This window comes from Mytilus galloprovincialis, chromosome 3 (assembly GCF_965363235.1).
Source record: "Mytilus galloprovincialis chromosome 3, xbMytGall1.hap1.1, whole genome shotgun sequence".
Classification (NCBI taxonomy): Eukaryota; Metazoa; Mollusca; class Bivalvia; order Mytilida; family Mytilidae; genus Mytilus; species Mytilus galloprovincialis.
In genome coordinates, this window is record NC_134840.1 from 85417740 (window position 1) to 85438482 (window position 20743).

General features: G+C 34.0%; 1 protein-coding gene across 1 annotated transcript; it reads right to left on the reverse strand.

The window, feature by feature from the left end:
* Nucleotides 1–491: 491 nt before the first annotated feature.
* Nucleotides 492–10660, reverse strand: LOC143069217 (uncharacterized). The gene is made up of 5 exons (XM_076243747.1): nt 9955–10660; nt 4821–7917; nt 3922–4057; nt 2926–3027; nt 492–1814 (listed from the first exon to the last, which is right to left on the reverse strand). The coding sequence occupies exons 2-3, from the start codon at nt 6091–6093 to the stop codon at nt 3981–3983; spliced, it is 1350 nt and encodes a 449-aa protein (XP_076099862.1). The 5' UTR covers nt 6094–7917; nt 9955–10660; the 3' UTR covers nt 492–1814; nt 2926–3027; nt 3922–3980.
* Between the last annotated feature and the right edge of the window lie 10083 nt (nt 10661–20743).

Consider the following 20743-nt stretch of genomic DNA (forward strand, 5'->3'; position numbering starts at 1 on the left):
TTGATATATAAAAGTTTGATAGAACATAAAAATCAATTTTTACGAGCATTTTTATAAATATATATCTTTATTTGCAAAACATACAAAAACCAATTTTGGTTGTGACAAATACATATAAAACTCATCACATAGCAGTATTACTACTCAATTTTCACCTCAATGATTCATGTAACGTTCCCCTTTCCTATTTACCCCTATCATATGAAATGCAATAATATGCATTTTCTTAAAATTTATAATAAGGAATGTATATTTGTATCAATAGTTGTGTCGATGTGCTTGAATAAGTACAGCACGGGGGGGTCTCAACACGGGATTTTGGGTACAGGTGTGCAGCTGGGATTTTAAAAACACCCCCCATTCATATATTGAATAATTGTGAAATCCCTACCTATACATATATTTCACAGCGAAATCATAACCCATTCATATATTTATCAGCTCAAATAGTACCTATATGCATATACAATCTTATTTTACATCAAAAACACTTTTCAATTATACAATACACTTTAATTTATATGAAACATTGAACTTTTCAAACAATAACAAGTAAAAACACTGTTTTGAAGGTGCAATAGCACAAACAATATGACTTCACAGCTGGTTATAATTATGAGCCAAAAACACGCAGTTTTGAGGAAATAAACCTGTATTTAATGCATTTTTTTTGCTCTATGGTGAGGCAAGTATTTATAATTGAAATTTCTAATAGCAGCATTTTTTATTTAGATTTTGCTGTAAATATATTAATGCAACAACAGATGCCATAAACAAACAGAAAAATTGCATCATGATATCTGGCAAAGCTTATTTTCATATACATTTGTTTCATGGAATAAAATCTAGTAAGAAATTTTTGCTGCACAGTACTTATTTTATTAAGGCTGCACAGTACTTATTTTATTAAGGAAAAACATTTATTTATTTATCTAAAAACAACTGCAAATCCAATGCAGATTTCAATCTGGTGTATTAATTCTTTCTGCAGAAGAATTATCTGTTATTGAGCAATCAGTTGAAAAGTTAAGCAAATTCTGCACAATTTTTTGAAAAATTTAATTTAACAAACAGTAATAGAAGTTCCGTGTTGAAGGCCGTACTTTGACCTATAACTGTTAACTTTTTATACATTGTGACTTGCATGGAGAGTTGTCTCATTGACACTCATACCACATCTTCTTATTTATAAGTAATAGAAAACTCTTTGGTGGTTTTGCACCTATGTAATGTAGTGGATTTGCTTCCGTATCCTTGAACTTCGGCGATTGTCCGATTCAGAATGTGACGGGATAACAACTTCAGCAAATCTCCCGTCAAAGTCCTGAAATGCATGTTGATGTGAAACTGATCTCTTCTGTCCTGTAGCTCTACCTTCTTTTGTTTTACCATGGTTTGTGTTCATTAACTTTTCGACTGATTGCTCAATAACAGATAATTCTTCTGCAGAAAGAATTAATACACCAGATTGAAATGTTAAATTGACATGGAATTTGATATCAGAGGCTGTTATTGAGACTATTTCAAATATGTTAATCTTGTACGTGTCTTCATTTATCCTCTCGTACTTTGAAAATGTAATTTGTAAGTCGTTTAAAAAGTCTGCCGAAAAAGAAACCGTATCTTTATAGTCCAACTGCCTTTTGTTTTTAGCTACAATTGTTCTTTGCATCCTTTGGATGCGTCCAATTTGAAAAGTCTTTGCTGTCCTATCAACATAGGCGAAGTCCTCAAAAAGATTAATGCCGTTGTCTGTTCCTAATTGTGCCGATTTGGCCATATTTGGTAAGGCAGCCTGTCGTACACGCACTAACCTGTAACAAATATAAATCGTCAATTTTCGAAATTAAATCCATTTTTGGAGGCTTTTTTTAAGTTTCAAATGCACTTCAAATTTGCCTAAATTAAATGTTTCATAAATATTTAAAAAACTAGTTTTCCTATGCATGTAGGAATTCATACGCATGATGCCATGAAAGAGGGTTTATACATAAAAAATACTCTGGGTTTATACATAAAAAACATTGGCCTTCTTTTACTTTAGGGATCCCAACCCATAAAGAACTCTACAAAACTATTCTTAACCTCAAACCTCAAACCTTGCCCTAACCCATACTTAAACCTAACACTAGCCCTAACCCTAACCTAAAACATCCCCTAACCTAACCATAACCACGAATGCTCCTTAACTCTAAAGTATAGGGACCCTTAAAGTAAAAGAAGGCCAAAACATTAGATATGCTATGTTGCCAATGACCAAATGAGACACCTCTCCGTCCAAGACCCAAGTTATTTAATGTATGCAATTATAGGTCAGAGCATGACCTTCAATGTTTCGGTTGTCATGATTCTCACAAATCAAATCAAGACAGCCCCAAGCATCGCTTTACTCTGTACTATTGATTAAAATAAACCACAGTTCACCTCCTTGCTCTCTACCCGCCTTTATTCATATGTTTTGCATTGCGACCACAGAATATTATAAATTTGTAAGTCATTTCCGTATGTATTTTAAAAACAAATCGATTATTCCATTGGTTTTTTTTAAAAGGTGTATGCATCAATGACCCACTGCAAGGACCCCTCATCAATCTTTTTGTAGGCAGCTGACATTTTTGCCGGCATCGTGCTATTTTGCCGGCTATGATTAAAATTTCTTATTTTTCCACTTTGTCAGTTCTTTGTATAACGACTTATACATTGTATATGAGTGAATTTGTAAAATTATTTTTTAAATTCTAAGACAATCTGCATTGGTTTTGTTTTGATTTTTCTTAAAAGGAAGATTGCTTTAGAAATATGCTATTTTGCCTGCTATAATTAGATATTTTGATAAATAGCCACTGCCTTTTTGTATGGCTTATATTTAAGGGCATGAAAGATATCTGACAAAAATTAATGTATCTGTAAGAATTAACTGCATACCTGTCTTTTGATAAATTTGGGTCTTCATTTAGAAGTTTTACAAGAGTTGACTTATGTTGGATGCCATGTTCTGGAACCAGAAGTGTTGCGTCTATTCTTTGTCTAAAAAATATTAATTGTCTCTGAAATTCCATTGAATTAAGCGATCTTTTGTACATCTTTCATTAATAGTTGTCATGGTTGTATTCAGTAAAAGTATGTGAAGAATCTTATCATAATTCCCATGCTTAACTATAACATTTATATAATATAAAGATGTTTTTACTTATTGGGTTTGTTTTTGTGCATATAGCACTGGCTAGCAATACACATTTTCGGGTACTGATGGGGGTGATTCAAGCATAGCTGGTGACAGAATCACACCTGGCAATAATTTGATTGGTTGATTCTGAGTCCTTTGATAACGTTGTGCGAGCCTCATGTAACTTCTTTTAATGTCTTATTTCCTCAGTGTTTGTTACAGTAATGGTTATCTTTCTTCTTAATTAATTCAGCGTACTCAAACATAAATAAATATAAGCAACAGTAGTATACCGCTGTTCACAAAGTCATAATACGATAAAAAGTGAACAATCCGTGAAACACACCAAAACCGAGGGAAACAACCAACCACAAGAAAACAGCAAACACATAATTACACAAAGCCAAACACCAAAACACAGAAACGGACTGTCTGATTTACAGTTGCCAATTCATGACTTGACACAGGACATTATTCCGGAAAATAATGGTCGATTTAACCTGGTTTTATGGCCAGTCAAACCTCCCGCATGTATGGCAAGTGTAAAAAATAACACATACATCACACCACTGTAGACTAAAAAACAGACATATCAGTAACATTCACCACAAAGAACAACTGTGACATAGATAAATAATGCGTACATTACATGTGTACAGCTTTTATGAGAGAGAGAAAATGCATGTCCCATGACACGGTAAATCACTATCGCCTTAGAATTCCTGAATATATATATATTAAATATATTAAATTACCGTTTCTGTAAAGAGCTCGGTATACTGTCATCAATATTAACGCTATTCTGGTCAGAGTGTTATTCAAAATTGTCGATTGCTACATCTATACGTTCATGCATTTCCATGAATTCTGAACTTGTTGGTTCAAAAATGTCTGAAATATATTGATAAAGGTTACATTAGATACAAGTAAAAAAAATCATCTCTGTTTTATATTAAGAAGCTTTGATTTTTGGATAAAACAATACATTTGTAGTTGTGTTTGCTTTTATTGTTTTAACAAGTATCCAATCAAAAAAATAGAATATCGAATAATATTAAAAAAATGACAATCAACAATGATATTAAGGTGTTGTTCCATGTCACGATTTTTTCTTCTTAGATAAACTTCTTAGACATTTCCATTTTCGTGAATTTCTAAGACATCTACATTTTGTATTCACATTATGTAATGAATAAACTTGTGCAATTTAAACCTATGCTATAATAGTCTGTTTTTTTTAAAACATTCAATGGAACTGAGGTCGTGTTGACAAATCTCTTGACTAGGGATTTCAAAAAATGTTTTATATTAATAATATATTTTTATATGTTTATTAACTTGTATTTGTTCTTTTTGTCAAAAGGCAAGAAATCATTTTAACACCTATGCATGATTAATTCCACAGAACAAACTATTTTTTAAAGAACATGTAGAACTATAAATTATTGTTATTGGAAACAAGTGACTAAAAATTGTTTCATGTATGATGACATATTGATCGCAAAATTTGTCTAAAAATAGTTCGATCTTACAATTTAGAACCTGAAGAATACTTTTAAAAGAATTATGACCATAGTCTGTCATATATACTTTCAGGCACACGTGTTTTCAGGTGCCTTAAGTCAATAGACTGTTTTGAACATAATGTACTTACCCATTGGCGTATATGTAGAGTTCTCATCTTGACTATCATCACTACTATCATGTATTTCCTGAGTTTCATCCGTAGCAATACATGGATCCAAATCGTCGTCATCGCAATATTCATCAGAATCGTGATTGTTGTTGTTACATGTATCCCCTGATAGATTTTTAAACAGTTTATCATGGTTACAATTATCAAAGGGTTTATAAAACCATCCATAATTGTCATCAGTATCGTCGTCATCTTCCCCATCATCATCATCCCCGTCGTCATCATCAAACCCTAAATCTATGTTGAGGTCACGTGGAATTATTCCAAGTTCCTTTGCAAGATCTCGGGCACGACGTATTCCAATTTTCCATGCAGAAATTTCTTCGCCTAAAGCAGGGTAGTCTCTCAAGGAACATGTTACTCCTCCAGGATACTGACTTTTCCATACATTCTCCTGCTTAATGTGGGCTTTGGCAAACTTTGGGGCATTATCATCAGCTTCAATCTGACTTAGTCGGATCATATGGCTTACATTGCGATACATTTGACCATATGGATACACATGATGGTTGCCTACAAACTGGCCATTCTTTGAAAAGAAGTCTTCGAAACAATCTGACCCTGTTAGATGGAGTAAGCATTGGCTGTTTGGAAAATTATCTCTGTAGAAGCAAATAAGCATTACTGCAAAGTGAACTGAAATTAATATGTCGCAATATGTTTTTTGGGACAAAAAATTGGAGGTCAGAGTAAGTGCTTGATTAAGGTAAACATAATTCCGCCAAATTCCTAGAAAATGTGTGACAAATCCTGCGAGAGAGATACGTTCAGCAAGCGAAGCTTTCGGACTGAAGAAAATGTCAACATACTGATGTACCACATAAAGAAAGGCCTTAGTTCCTTTGACTGAAGGAATAGGAGCACGGTCGTCACTTCCATTAATTAGATCATTGAGACAATCTTGCACCCTCTGAAATGATAACTCCTGTGCTACTTTCCAGTTTTGACGATCACGATCTCTCCGTACATGATCTCGTGTCAACCCTTGCACTAAAACAGGGAATGATCTCATAACCAGCTCAATTTGGTTCATATGTACAAGCAAATCTGGTCCAATATGTAGCATTCTTGATGTATGATCAAGGTGATTTATGATTTTCTTATGGTTATGTATTACGTCTTGATCTCCAATTTCTCTTATTACATAACCATTTTCAACCACTTCTTTCCTAGCTGAAAATATGAAACCAAGATGTCTTCCAATAGGTCTGAATCTGTCTCCTTGGTACATGTCATGAGTTGTAAATGCAGTTTTCTTCGCCTGCTCTCACCATTTGAACTATTACCTATAAGCGGTCCTAATTCATGTTCCAGATGTAGCTCATACAAATTTTGTACCTTTTGCCACTGATGGTATACAGTATGATGAGTGAATCGGTTGCATGTTGGCATAAGTAATGCTACTAAATGTGGAATCTTTTCATGCAAAGGATTAAGTAATATAACTCTTGCATATTTACCAATAATGTTCTTGTCAAATGCATTTACCAGACGGTCATAAGCATCACGGTCGTTGCCAACTTTTATGTGATTATTCTCCATGCATTTGTGGTTGTCTTTAGGTCCACAAAACCCCAAAAGTTCATCTCTATCTTGGTGATACATAACAGTACCAACAATAGCTGTCTCATCTTCTGCCGCTAAAACAGGAGTTCGTGGTATTTTGTAAATTTCCATAATACCCTTTACTAGTTTTGAATAGTGAACAAAGTTTTTTTCTTGTATTCCAGGAGCCATTTCGAAAGTGTGCAATTTCCGCCATCGATACATGGTATTCAGATTTGGCCCTTCCAAGTTAATTGCAACAAAGTTTGCCAGTTTCGGACCTCCCATGATTAACAGTGCTTCGAAAAATTTTCGTGTACTAGACTTATATCGTTTCCCGTGCGGTCCTTGCACATGGAAATTGTTGGCAATCGATTCAATTGTTTCAAGGAAAACATTTTTGTTGTCTAAAATTCCCTTTTCCTCAGCTTTTACTAGCTTATGGCAAATTGCCTTAATGTCACCTCTTGAACTAAATTCTGTCAATTTCTCTCTAAGTGTTCTTGTACGTAATGTTAATCGAATGTGTTTGCTTTTAAGAAAAAATGCATCTGAACGACACTTTTTAAGTTCTTCAGATTTCTTTTGAAGTAAATTAAGTTGTTCTGTTTTAGTCATGTAATCAAAACGAACCTTTGTTAAGTCCCTGTTCCCATATGATCATTTACGTTGAGAGTACGTAAGAGTAACCTCTTTTTGAAGGATGGCAAAGTAGGTATACCTTTGCACAGCTCACATATGTTTCCTTCTTTCATCACATAACCAGTACATTTAACATGCTTAAATGTTCCTTTAAATTCTGTTGTATGTTTCTTTAAATTAACAGTTACAAACGGCAAAGGATACCAGCTTGTTTTGCTGTCGTCTTCTCCTACTTTAACGTCATTGATTAATAATTTAACATTGAAAGACTGTTCCTCTCCTGATGCCATGAGATATGTTGTATTATTTAAATAATATCCTTGACACTTTGTCACATCTAGTCAACTGGTTTTCTCTTCATTCAAGTTACCTTTAATGAAAAAGCTTGCAATGTCTCTAGTTTTGTTAGTCTGAAACTAAGCCTGTCGTTCCTTATGGTCTCTGCTGTTTGCATGTTCCCTGGCTCTCTGGACAGGATTTCCTCTGCATCCCAAGTTTATGTCAATTTTGCAGTAGCGACAATGTGCATTCTTTCGATTAAGCAGAAAAATTCCTTTGCCAAGTTCCATTTCAATGGCATCAAACATAGTTTTGATGGTTGAATCAATTTCCTCGTTCATCCCAACTGCATAAACATTTGCCAAATGTCCCCTTGAACTGGCATGAAATTTAACATTTTGGATTTTCTTTCCAAAATCTCCCAACTTGTAATTTTTGTTGCAAAGAGAGCAAGAAAACATAGATTTTCCATCTTCCTCAACAACTTTAAATTTACAGCTTACATTGAATTTTTCATTTTCTTCTTTCTCTAGTTCACTAATAAGACTCTCCAATCTTGAAATCCCATCATGGAAAATGCTATCATTAACTGCAAAAGAAATAAAATGCATTATTTATAAACACTTAAATAGTAACAATAATGCACGCTGTGTCGTGCTAAGAATACTTCCTCTCTTGATTTAAATGGAAGTATCGGCAGACAGTAGGTCGGTGTCTTTATTATAATCACACTTCATATATACAAAGTTCATGGGACGGACTGACGGACGGAGTCGCTCGCTCGAGTTTTACCATATATTACCAATCAATCGATCTTCACGAAGATCTAATCAATCAAATCATGATTCAAAATAACAATGTAATCAACCATGCATGATCAGGCATCAATCAACCGAGTACATTGTGTAATACGGGCCACATTGCCGTTTTACAGATTGCCAGTCAATCGATCGAGTTTTACCATGTATTACCAATCAATCGATCTTCATAAAGATCTAATCAGTCAAATCTTGATTAATGACCATGTAATCAATCAATCAAGTACACTGTGAAATACGGGCCCCATTGACGTTTTACAGATTGCCGATCAATCAATCGAGTTTACTATTAATTACCATTCAATCGATCTTCATGAAGATCTAATCAATCAAATCATGATTCAGAGTAATCATTTAATCATGATTAGAAATTTATTTATCAAGTACACTGTTATACGGGCTCCATTTATCTGTGTTACAGATTGCCTATCAATCAATTTACCAAGTACAATGTGTAATACTGGCCCCCATTTATCTGTGTGACAGATTGCCGATCAATCAATAAAAATAATGATTTTTGCAAAATAACCAACCAACTAACCAATGGGGAAAGACCACCACCATCAATTGTTCTCTGAACAATTGGTTGAAAACAATTGGTTATATCATTTTAAATGACTTCATTCTTTTTATTAAAATGAAATCAAGGAATTGTATATTTTTGATATATAATAAGATTCTGCAGTCATTTTCACAAAAAATCTTACGACTACAGTTGATCGTAAGTCATGAACAAGTCAGTATACTTATGATCAATCTTAGTCTTAAGTTTTATTGTGAAACTGACTTCTGAACACCAGACATGTACAGTCTTATTTTAATCTTTGTATTGACAGTCTTTTGACAGTCTTCATCAGATTATGTTGTCAGAATTTCAAATGGTCAGTTAATGTTTATATTATGTAAACATAGTTTTTTTAAAAATGGTTTCACATTTCATCAATCTTGCAAAATTTAACCAAATATCACATAAATAAATTAGTTCAAAAGTCTTTTCTTTACAAAACATCATATTTAATGGAAATATTTAAATTGTAATTGATATATTGCCAAGGAATAAATAAACAATCTGAAACAAATAATCAACGCAAAGGGAAGTAATCATGTATATTACAGATATTGGCTATCCACTTTGTGTCTATCATTTTTACTAAATTCGATATTTTTTTTATCAAGTTACTACATGACTGATTTTAATAAAAATAAATACAATAAGATGAAGAAATGGTTAATTTATTGTTTATTTAGCCACATGTTTTATACAGATATTGGACAAAATGAATAATTTTTCTGTGAGAATTCACTGAGAGTATACACCCTTGGTGTAAAACAGTCTGACATACAGACAATGGCCATGTATTTTCGTTAAGTTATTAAGTTAGGGGACGACCATTTGATATTCTGGGGGGGGGGGGGTGGGGGGGGGGTGGAGGAGGAGGATTTTGAAAATAAATAGTTGAGCAGCGAAGCCGTGAAAAATAAATAAACTGGTTAAGCATAAAGTGAAAATAAATAACTCATCAGGCAGGATTTTGAAAATTAATAACAGGTTTTGAAAATAAATAACTTGTCCTGGCAAAAGCTGAAAATAAACAGTTACGCGGCGAAAAATAATAACATGGATTGGCATAAAGTGAAAACAAATAACTCATCCGAAACAAAAACTCCTGCCCCCCCCCCCCCCCCCCCGTGCCTCCCCCCCACCCCCTCCAGAATATCAAAAGGTCGTCCCCTAAACGTGAAACGTTGTTTATTATGGACGAACAAATAAAAATACAACACTTGGTTGAAATTAAGTTTGCACATACCATTTGAAACTTCTTCTACGCAGTTTTCTTCTAACGTTAAATTCTCGAACCCACTCGTCAGTGATGTTAATCCTACATCACTATGACCACTATGTTCCAAAGTGTCCAATTTGAAATGTTTGTTTGATTCATCTCCCGTTATAGCTTCCTCCTCTTGTTTTCGAATGTGTTTTGCAGCTACACAGTCACAATAATCACATCTTAAAGTTCCAGTAAATTCCTCACATTCATGACAATTTAAACATTTCCCTCTGTCAATGCTTCGTATGTCTTTCATTTTGGCAATCAAATAATGACAAATTCTTTCAACAAATTAAAAGTGATTAAGCAAGACACACAATGTCAATGAGAATAGACGCAACAAATTAAGTGCAAATAAATCGATGTGTTACGCAACTAGTGCAAAAGGTTCGATATCTACTGGGTAATTTACTGAAGATTATTAATTGTGACAGTGTAATTAAATTTAATCAATATCAAAACTTGTGTAAATAAGTTTCAGCAGATGTGGAAATTTTAATGACAAAGAGTTTGGGAAATTCAGTGAAGATCGTTGCACAACAAACTGAAATTTATGACCCATTGATATATCACAATCGGTCAATTACTACCTATTGATATATTTCCTCGGTAAAATTGCACCCCATTGATATATTTGACGGATCAAAAAGGGACCCATTCCAGCGGCACATATGTATATACCTTTATATAGGAAGAGACCCCCCCGTGAAGTACAGATGCTAAGGTTTAATAACTTTTGAGGTGCTTTTTATTCTTGTTTTTCGAAAATACTAATTTTAAACCGCATTGGAACACATCAGAAAAATTCCGTGCTAATTCCATTCAAAAGTGGGTCTCATTGGGGTCTAAGCGTGACGCGGGATTGCCGATTTTAAGTAAGCGTGAAACATGAAAGTCAAATTATTGTGCCGTGAAAACGGGAAAGTCTAGCGGGACACGGGACAGTCGGAAACCCGATTGAAATAGAACAAAAAAATCGAAGCTCTTTGTTAGAGAAGGCAATAAATGTTTACTGTTTTGTTTACTATAGTGACAAAAAATTTAAAAGTTGATAGAAGCAAACAAACTTACAACTTTCTTCTCAATTACGAGTGGTTTTATTTTAAAATCACCATTTGCATAAGTTTTCATTTTATCTAGTTAAGCAGAACAATTAGATATCAAGTCGACGACATGGGTATCTTTCAAGTTGGATGAAGAAAATGCATAACCCTCGATTTTTTTGAAAAAATTACCACGAACGGAAAACATATCAATCTAATAGTTCAGTAATTTTCGTGTCTGCCCTTTCCATTATGTTACTCAAGAAAAAATTCCAGAAAATGGGTAACAATTGTATCGAAAAAGATGAAATTGGGTGCACCGTTTTATGGTAGGGTGTGTTTGAGTTGAATATTTTGTCTTGATATCGTACAAAGTAAGAATATTTCATACATCGTTTCGCTTCAGATTCTATCATTTTTATATATCAAAGCTACAGGTTGACTTTATAACACTAAAAGATCACAGTACTAAAAGATGAAACATATGGGTCAAGTGAAATAGCTATTTTTTTACTAAAAGTACTTGACGACAGTCTTTCAAGTTGGATGATGAAAATGCATATCTTTGAAAAATTATATTTTGTTGTGTGTGATAACTAGGGTTTATAGTTTATGAATTTTCGAAAATTCCACCTGACAAACGATCAGACAATAGTTTTAAGTTGAATCAATGCAGACAAGATCATTAACTGATGCTCAGTAGCTAGTTGATACATTTGAATTTTAAAATACAACTGACATATAAGAATCGTAATGGTGCAATGTTGCACATTTATCGTTTTTCAAGAGCAAAATTGGTAGCGCGTCATCCCTACAATGGCTTCCATTTCTACGATTGTGAAAATGAACTTGCGAAATGGGGAGATAATGTTGACGAAGTCGAGTCCTGACTGGGGAATTTACAAACTAGAGGCTCCAAAGAGCCTGTGTCGCTCACCTTGGTCTATGTGAATATTAAACAAAGGACCCAGATGGATTTATGACAAAATTGTGTTTTGGTAATGGGGATGTGTTTGTAGATTTTACTTTTCTAAACATTCTTGCTGCTTACAATTATCTCTATCTATAATGAACTTGGCCCAATAGATTCAGAGGAAAATGTTAGTTCAATTTACCATTTTACTTATTTAAGGTCTTACTTTGCTGTACATTATTGCTGTTCACAGTTTATCTCTATCTATAGTAATATTCAAGATAATAACAAAAAACAGCAAAGTTTCCTTAAAATTACCAATTCAGGGGCAGTAACCAGACTTGGGGTCAATTACATTGGAATGTAATTAATTAAATTACACATTACATTGCAAAAATGATCAATTACATCAATTACACACTACACTGTTTTTGAAATGTAATTAATTAAATTACAATTACTTTACTAAAGTAATTAAGTAAATTAAACATTACATTTCGTCGTGGTATTTTTTAACAATATTATACATGTATAAATAATGCATGTGTAAAATATTCATGTAAGCATAGTTTAAGCGTTGCATTTGATAATCATTAGCTATTTTAATTTTTTGTCATTAAGTCTGAATCTCTCTGGTCTGAACACTTTGACATCAATTCTAAATAGCTTTTCGACAGGAGCTAATGCGGCAGATATTGTTTGATTAGAACATGGAAGTTCTATAATCAGAAGATCATCATATTGAAAGGAGGGGGGGAATTGGTTCCTATTAACTTGCCAATACATCAAGGGGTATTTTGACATCTCAGAAATGAAGTCATTTAAGTTAAACATATTAATATACTAGTCAACAAAAGAAACGATACAAGACTTTTTTTCAAATTAAAGATAAAGTTTTCCGTTCATTAGACCAATATTGAAGGTAGTAATACTTAATCGTTATGGAAATATAAATCCGTTTAAAAAAATGTTTTTTTGCTTTCGTGACGTTTTTTTGCGATTTTTTTTTTTTACAAAATTTACATAAAACGACAATTTTAAAAACAGAATTTCCAACTAATGATGCCAACCTCTCATTTAAAGTTAAAGACAATGTTTGCCATCAATTTGTTTTTAAAAATCATGCAGTGTCTTCGTTTATTTGTTAAGCAAAGTTCGGCCCCACGAGAAATTGTTAAAATGTATACATTATCAACTGAGTTACCATAGACATTATGTGTACAGTGATATTCAAAAAGCGGTAGCGATCTTAGAACTAATTCAAAAGGTTCCAAATTTACTGTGTGTTGTTTTCATATCTAAAGCATTGATTTGAGACGAAAACATTTTTATTTTTTTTATTTTTTGAGATTTCAAAAAACACTTTTTTTCCGAAAAACAATATTTCAACCCATTAGTTACAACATGAACATAACTTGATTAGCATATTGAATATTTTTAAACAAATTAGAACAATTATTTAGTACTTAGAAAATTATGTGTCGATTTTTTATTCAACTTTCCGCAAAACTAATTTGCAACCTATGATCGTTTACATGGAATTTAGATACTTTCCGACAAGTTTTGATTTTCATTATCATGTGTGCATACATTGCAAATGAAAGCTTTTTAATTTAGTTCATCTCATATGGTTTTATATTTAATACTTTTTGATAAATTTTATTTCAAAGTCGTGTATCGTTTCTTTTGTTGACTAGTATATAAATAAAGATATACATAAATCATAAATGTTTTTTTTACATTAAAAATGTCAAAAAGTGTGCTTGTCACAATATTGAAAATAATTTTTAGTACAAATTATTGTATGTATAATGTCTAAAAATTATAATACAAATACAAGTCAACTATCACGAGTATAAAATACATTTTCGCTTTTATATGAACATTTTTACAGCAGATTTTGGAAGTATACAATACCACATTTTCATTTGTAAAAAGAAATATAATTATTTCATTATCAGTCTCCAGAAATAAGAACGTCAAATTTTGATCTGCGAGAATAAGAAAAGCAACCAATATGTTTTCAAAGCGACCTTCAAAAATAATAAATTCAGAGATCTTCAAAATTGAAGAAGAAAATTTAGAAAAGAAAGATTTAAAATAATTATGTGCGTCAGTCTATGTATAAAGAGAGAAGAAAACTGCGTCCGGCTTAACCTAAAAAAATCAAGCAGAATTTCAGAATATTGGATGATATTGGTGTTGTTACAAATTAAAATGATGACTTTGTATTATGTAACGATCCACAAAGCGGAATAATTTTATAAGGATGCAAGGCTATTTTCTGTGTACAATGTCAGAGGAATTTTTTGCTGATGGTATCTAGTCAATCTTTTAGTTGTTATATAAAAATAAATTAAATTGGCGCAATTAGAGGATTATTTTATTGGCGCAGATGATACCTATAGTTTTGAAAATAAGATGGCGCAAAAGAATTATTGGCGCAATTAAGTTGTGGCGCAAATAAGTTACTTTTTGGCACAAAAAGATATCGCCCATATTAGCAATAGTTTGCTAATTAGATAAAAATACATGTAACAGTGGCATCGCCCCTGGACATTTTAATCTGAATAATTGCTGTTTGTTTTAACAGCTGTTAATTTTTATTTCTATAATCCTTTTATGTATACTAATTTGACAAAATGATTGTGTGAAGTGATTTTAAATTCTGACTGAACTAAGACAGATTTTTCACAGTGACACTTTTTTCTAATTTTGTTTAACAAGGTGATTAATTACTTATCAATCTATATAGTTAAAAGATCTTTCTTAAAAGCTGAACACTAATATATGATTCTCACATTTTTTTACTTTAAAATTAAATAATAATTATTAAAAAAAAACATCTCTAGGTCAAATAAATATTAATATACATTGTAACTTCAGTATAAATTATAGACTTCATATATTAAAAAAGTATGTGATATCAATATTTGAAAAACAAGTATTATTTTACAATTTATATTATTAAACACAAATCCTTATCTTTAACACCATAAAAGTATATGTAATTGAAATGTAATTCAAAAGTAATTGAGCATCACATGCTTTTTTTCAATGTAATTAATTATTATAGTACCATTACATGTAATTAATTAAATTACCATTACATGTAATTAAAAAAAATGCTCAATTACACATTACATTCAATTACATGGAAAATTGTAATGCATTACACTTAATTATCATTACATTTTCAATTACCCCATCCCTGGCAGTAACCTAACAACGGGTTGTCTGATTCATCTCAAAATTTCAGGGCAGATAGATCTTGACCTGATTAACAATTTGCACCTGTCAGATTTGCTCTAACTGCTTGATTGGTATGCCGGGTCACCGGACACAATTTTTAAACTAAATACCCCAAGGATGATTGTGGCCAAGTTTGGTTTAATTTATCCCAGTAGTTTCAGAGGAGAAGATTTTTGTAAAAGTTTACAGACGACGGACGCCAAGTGATGAGAAAAACTCACTTGGCCCTTTGGGCCAGGTGAGCTAAAAAAAGAGAATTGCTTAGAATACGTATATAGTGTAATTAAGCGTGATACAGAAATCTGAAAACAGTAAGCGGGATCAGGGATCAGACCCCCCCCCTCCCCAAAGAGACCCCCTTAATAAGAACGAGTAGAGTAGCTTAGACCATGTTATTAAGCCTTTACATGTACAAGAAGAAAGCATGATCATCCATTTGAATTAGTGAGAGACTGAAAAAACATGCGTGTAACGATGAATCAACTTTCGTTAAAACACGCTTCATGGCATTACAATGACTGGTATAAAATGTCTATCCTGGAGACAAAAGTCATACAACAAGCTAAGCAATTAAGGTATGTTGAGTCATTTGAGCGTGCCAATATTGTTTTAAATCAGTGACGCAAATTATCAGGCAGGCCATCTAGTGGTGAGTTTACTCGTCAAATAACTTCAAGGACAAGCCGCTTCAAATTCAGCATGCATTGTTAACTATTTGATGAAATTAAAAATCATTTGCTTTGTTTTAAAATAATCGGGACATGATGTTGCTTTTCAAATACTACAGTGCAGCATGTCTTCATTCATTAAGTTTACAGGATGATCTGTTAGCGAAAGAAAGAAAAAAACATGTTCGTTGTCGTATAGTTTGTGCCATTTACATTTGTTTACAGATATTGCATTTTGTGAAAAAAAAGGTAAAAAGCTGTTTATGATCGTTCGAGATTTCAAATCATTTCCATCTTTACAATGAATTCCAACCTCTCTGGTAAATATTTTGCCTGGTTAGTAGATGACATTTTTTTTCAAATGGATAATGATTACAATACACTCTCATTTGATACTGAACGGAAATGTATACTTAGGCTGAGTGTGTGATATTTTTTTATGAAGAACCAGTACACCCCTGATCAAAAATATGGTATTGGTATAGTCCAAAGTCTTTATGTAAAATGGTACAATACAACAGTTATTGAGATTTGGTCAATGACTGCTTTAAAATCATAAAAAAATGTGGTATGATTGCCAATTTGAAAAATCGCCACAAAAGACAAAAAATTACACATACATTTACAACTATAGGTCAACGTACGGCCTTCAACAATAAGCAAAGCCCTTACCGCATAGTCGGCAATAAAGGGCCCGAATTGACAAATATAAAACAATTCAAACGAGAATGTGGCGAGGTTAAACATGTCAGCGGGAGCCCACCCCTCCCCTTACATCGGACATTGGTGTATATAAAAAGAAGATGTGGTATGATTGGCAATTGAATAACTCTTCACAAGAGACCAAAATAACACAGATATTTACAACAACATGTTACCGCACGACCTTCAACACTGAGCAAATCCCATACCACATAGTCAGCTATTAAAGGCGTCAAAGAGACAATAAGGTTTATTTCAAATGGTGGTAGATCCAACTTGTTCTTCAAGTCATTGAATGCAGATCAATTAGGGATTGTAAGAAATTTCTTTGTGCACCTGAAAATAAACATGGGTTGATAAGATTTATAGGTACACTGTAACTATGCACTATCGCACTACAATGACTTTAATTTGGAAGAACATGACGAAATATTTCCAGCGGGATATTTTCAAATTTTTTGTGTAGGATTTGTAAGTGACTGAAGTGGCAGATATAAGAATTATTCTGTCGCCTCTTTTTGCCAGAGAACAGATATTGAAAAGTTATTCCAGGGGTTGCATCATGTTAAAATCATGACAGTTATGTTTTATTTCTAATAAGGTCATATCCTTTGATGTCAAACAAGATGAATTGTGATTTTAGACTGGAGACGTTTCTTCAACCAAAGCCACAAGACAGTTTTTACCTACTCACGACACATGCAACTTTTTAAAAGGATGTCTGGGCATGTTACAAGCAAGGGTACGTATCACTAATATCTGGTAATCAGACATAAATATGACTAGCTGTATTTGTGGAGCATTCTTAGCGCATGCATCCATGGAACAAAATCTCAGTTACCACGAGAGACTACCGAGAAATTGTTCAAAATGTCTAAAATTTGCAATTTTTTTTAAAATCCCCCCTTTTGACCTTTGAACGCAGTTTTCAAAAATCTGCACCACTTTGGCACTCTACGACATGCCTTAAGCCAAAGATATAATATCTATCTACAAAATAAGACCAAAATTAGCCATTAGGTATTTCGGTCCATTAAATTTTCAAATTTACCTTATTTGTCACCGTACTAATAGTTATCTCATTGGAAACCATATCACCTCTCCTTATTTTCACAGATTTTTTTTGACGAATACGTTTTACTACAAATAACAGATGCATTGATTAATTACAAACTTTATTGAAAAGCACTGTATGCCGATATTACGGGGCGCCGAATGGGACTCTTGTGGTTTTGTACTCGAATTTCAATTTTGTACGGACAAAGTGACTTTTGTTCAAACAAAAATGAGTTCAATTTAACAAAATGTGAAGCATACTACAAATTTAAAATTTTGTCATACAAAATTATCTTTCAGTGGACAAAAGTCACTTTCGTCATGACAAAATTCATTTTTGTTACACAGACTTGACTTTTGTTACCTAATTTAAAAATTGGGCGACAAAAGTCAATTTTGTATGCAAATTAGTTTAGTTTAGATTCTGTGAACAAATTTGCTTACAAAATCGACTTACAAAATTGACTTATGTGAGACAAAAATGACTTTTGTGAGACAAAATTCAATTTTGTCACTTTTGTCGTCACAAAAATGAATTTTGTCGTCACAAAATTGAATTTTGTCGCCACAAAATTGACTTATGCGAGACAAAATTGAATCTCACACAATTTACTTTTTTGTTTTAATTTCCATATAAGGTAACAAAAGTCAATTTTGTATGCAAATAAGTTTATATTTGCATACCTTTTTGACAAAATTGACTTTTGTCATGACAAAACCGAATTTTGTCTACAAAAATGAATTTTGTCATCACAAAATTGAAGTTCTCATAAAACAAGTCTGTATCACATAGTTTTAAGCCTCGGTCACATCTTACCGGATAGCTCGAACGGACGCCTAACGGATAACTTTTTTTCAATCCGTTCATGTCCGTTAGACGTCCGTTCTTATCCGTTAGACGTCCGTCCATATCCGTTGCATATCCGTTGAGCGTACGTTTTATCCGTCGACGTCCGTTCTGTCCGGTGGAAAATTTTGAGCATGTTAAAAACTTTGAACGGACGTCCGACGGATACAATGTCCGTTGAACGTCCGTTAGGCGTCCGTTTTGTACGGTACTCGTTCGTTTCGTTTCCGGTTTGTATCCGTCACGTGTCCGTTATACATTCGCTGGAGGTCTGGAAGATAAATATACCAACGGACTTCTACCGGACGTTTAACGGATAAAACGGATGATGAACGGATCTGAAACGGATAAATGCCAATTGAAAATTTCGCGTCAGAAATGCCAATTATTTGTATGTCAGATTTCTTAAGGTTCATGAATTCTTATTATTCATAATCGATCTTAGAGTATAGGCACGTCTTTATAATCAAGCAGTTCTTATTCAGGCCAGACACTGCCCTTTGGCGGAATTTTAAAGAACAAACCAAAACCAGCTACTAGTATACAGAAACATTTTGAATATTTATGCGATTTACATGTATATTTATTGTCGCCTTTGATTTTTCCGTATATCTTGTTCATCCGTTTTATCCGGTACGCTTCCGTTAAGTGTCCGTTTTAAGCGTTACTCGTCCCTTGGATGTACGTTCGACATCCGTTCTGTCCGGTACGTGTCCGTTTTTCGTACGTTGCATATCCGGTGTGTGTCCGTTATCCATCCGTTACACATCCGTTTATTCGGTCAGTACATCTACGGACTCCCAACGGATAACAATTTTGTCAACGGACAACTTTTATTTTCATCCGTTAGGCGTCCGTTCGTGCTATCAGGTAAGGTGTGACCGAGGCTTTTGGCCTGCCGGCAATTGTTCATTCGAATTCGTTGTAAACCAGGATACCATATCCCCCTTTCATCATTCTACTGACAAACTCGTACGGGTCTAGGATATAAGTGCTATGCGCCATTTTAAAGGAAATAAGTACCTCTTCCTCTGGTATCATTGCCCATGCACGTGGAGAATCTCTTAGTTTGGCCAGCCGACAATAGTTCATTTTCGAATTTGTGATATACCAGGGTACCCCCCTTATCCTTTCCTGACTAACTCTTACGGGTCTAGGGCATAAGTGCTATGAACCATTTTAGAGGCAATACCCACCTCTACCTCTGGTATAATGGTCGATGTGGAGAATCTCTTAGTTTGGTCAGCCGGCAATAGTTCAGTTCGAATTCGTTGTAAACCAGGATACCATATCCCCTTTTAACCCTCTACTGACAAACTCATACGGGTCTAGGGTATAAGTGCTATGGGCCATTTTTAAGGGAATAAGTATATGTTCCTCTGGTATCCTTGCCCACGTGGAGAATCTCTTAGCTTGGCCAGCCGGCAATAGTTCCTTTTCGATTTTGTGATATACCAGGGTACCCCCTTATCCTTTCCTTACTAACTCGTACGAGTCTAGGGCATAAGTGCTATGGGCCATTTTAGAGGCAACTCTCAACTCTACCTCTGGTATAATGGTTGATGTGGAGAATCTCTTAGTTTGGCCTGCCGGCAATAGTTCAGTTCGAATTCGTTGTAAACCAGGATACCATACCCCCCTTTTAACCCTCTACTGACAAACTCGTACGGGTCTAGGGTAAAAGTGCTATGGGCCATTTTTAAGGCAATAAATTCTTGTTCCTCTTGTTTCCTTGCCCACGTGGAGAATCTCTTAGTTTGGCCAGCCGGCAATAGTTCCTTTTCGGAATTGTGATATACCAGGGTACCCCCTTATCCTTTCATAACTAACGCGTACGGGTCTAGGGCATGAGTGCTATGGGCCATTTTAGAGGCAACACCCAACTCTACCTCTGGTATAATGGTCGATATGGAGAATCTCTTAGTTTGGCCAGCCGGCAAAAGTTCAGTTTGAATTCGTTGTAAACCAGGATACTTTATCCCCCTTTTAACCCTCTACTGACAAACTCGTACGGGTCTAGGGTATAAGTGCTATGGACCATTTAAAAGGCAATAAGTACCTCTTCCTCTGGTATCATTGCCCACGTGGAGAATCTCTTAGTTTGTCCACCCGGCAATAGTTCATTTTCGATTTTGTGATATACGAGGGTAACCCCCTCCTTATCCCTTCCTGACTAACTCGTACGGGTTAGGGCATAAGTGATAGAGGCCATTTTAGAGGCAATACCCACCTCTACCTCTGGTATAATGGTCGATGTGGAGAATCTCTTAGTTTGGCCAGCCGGCAA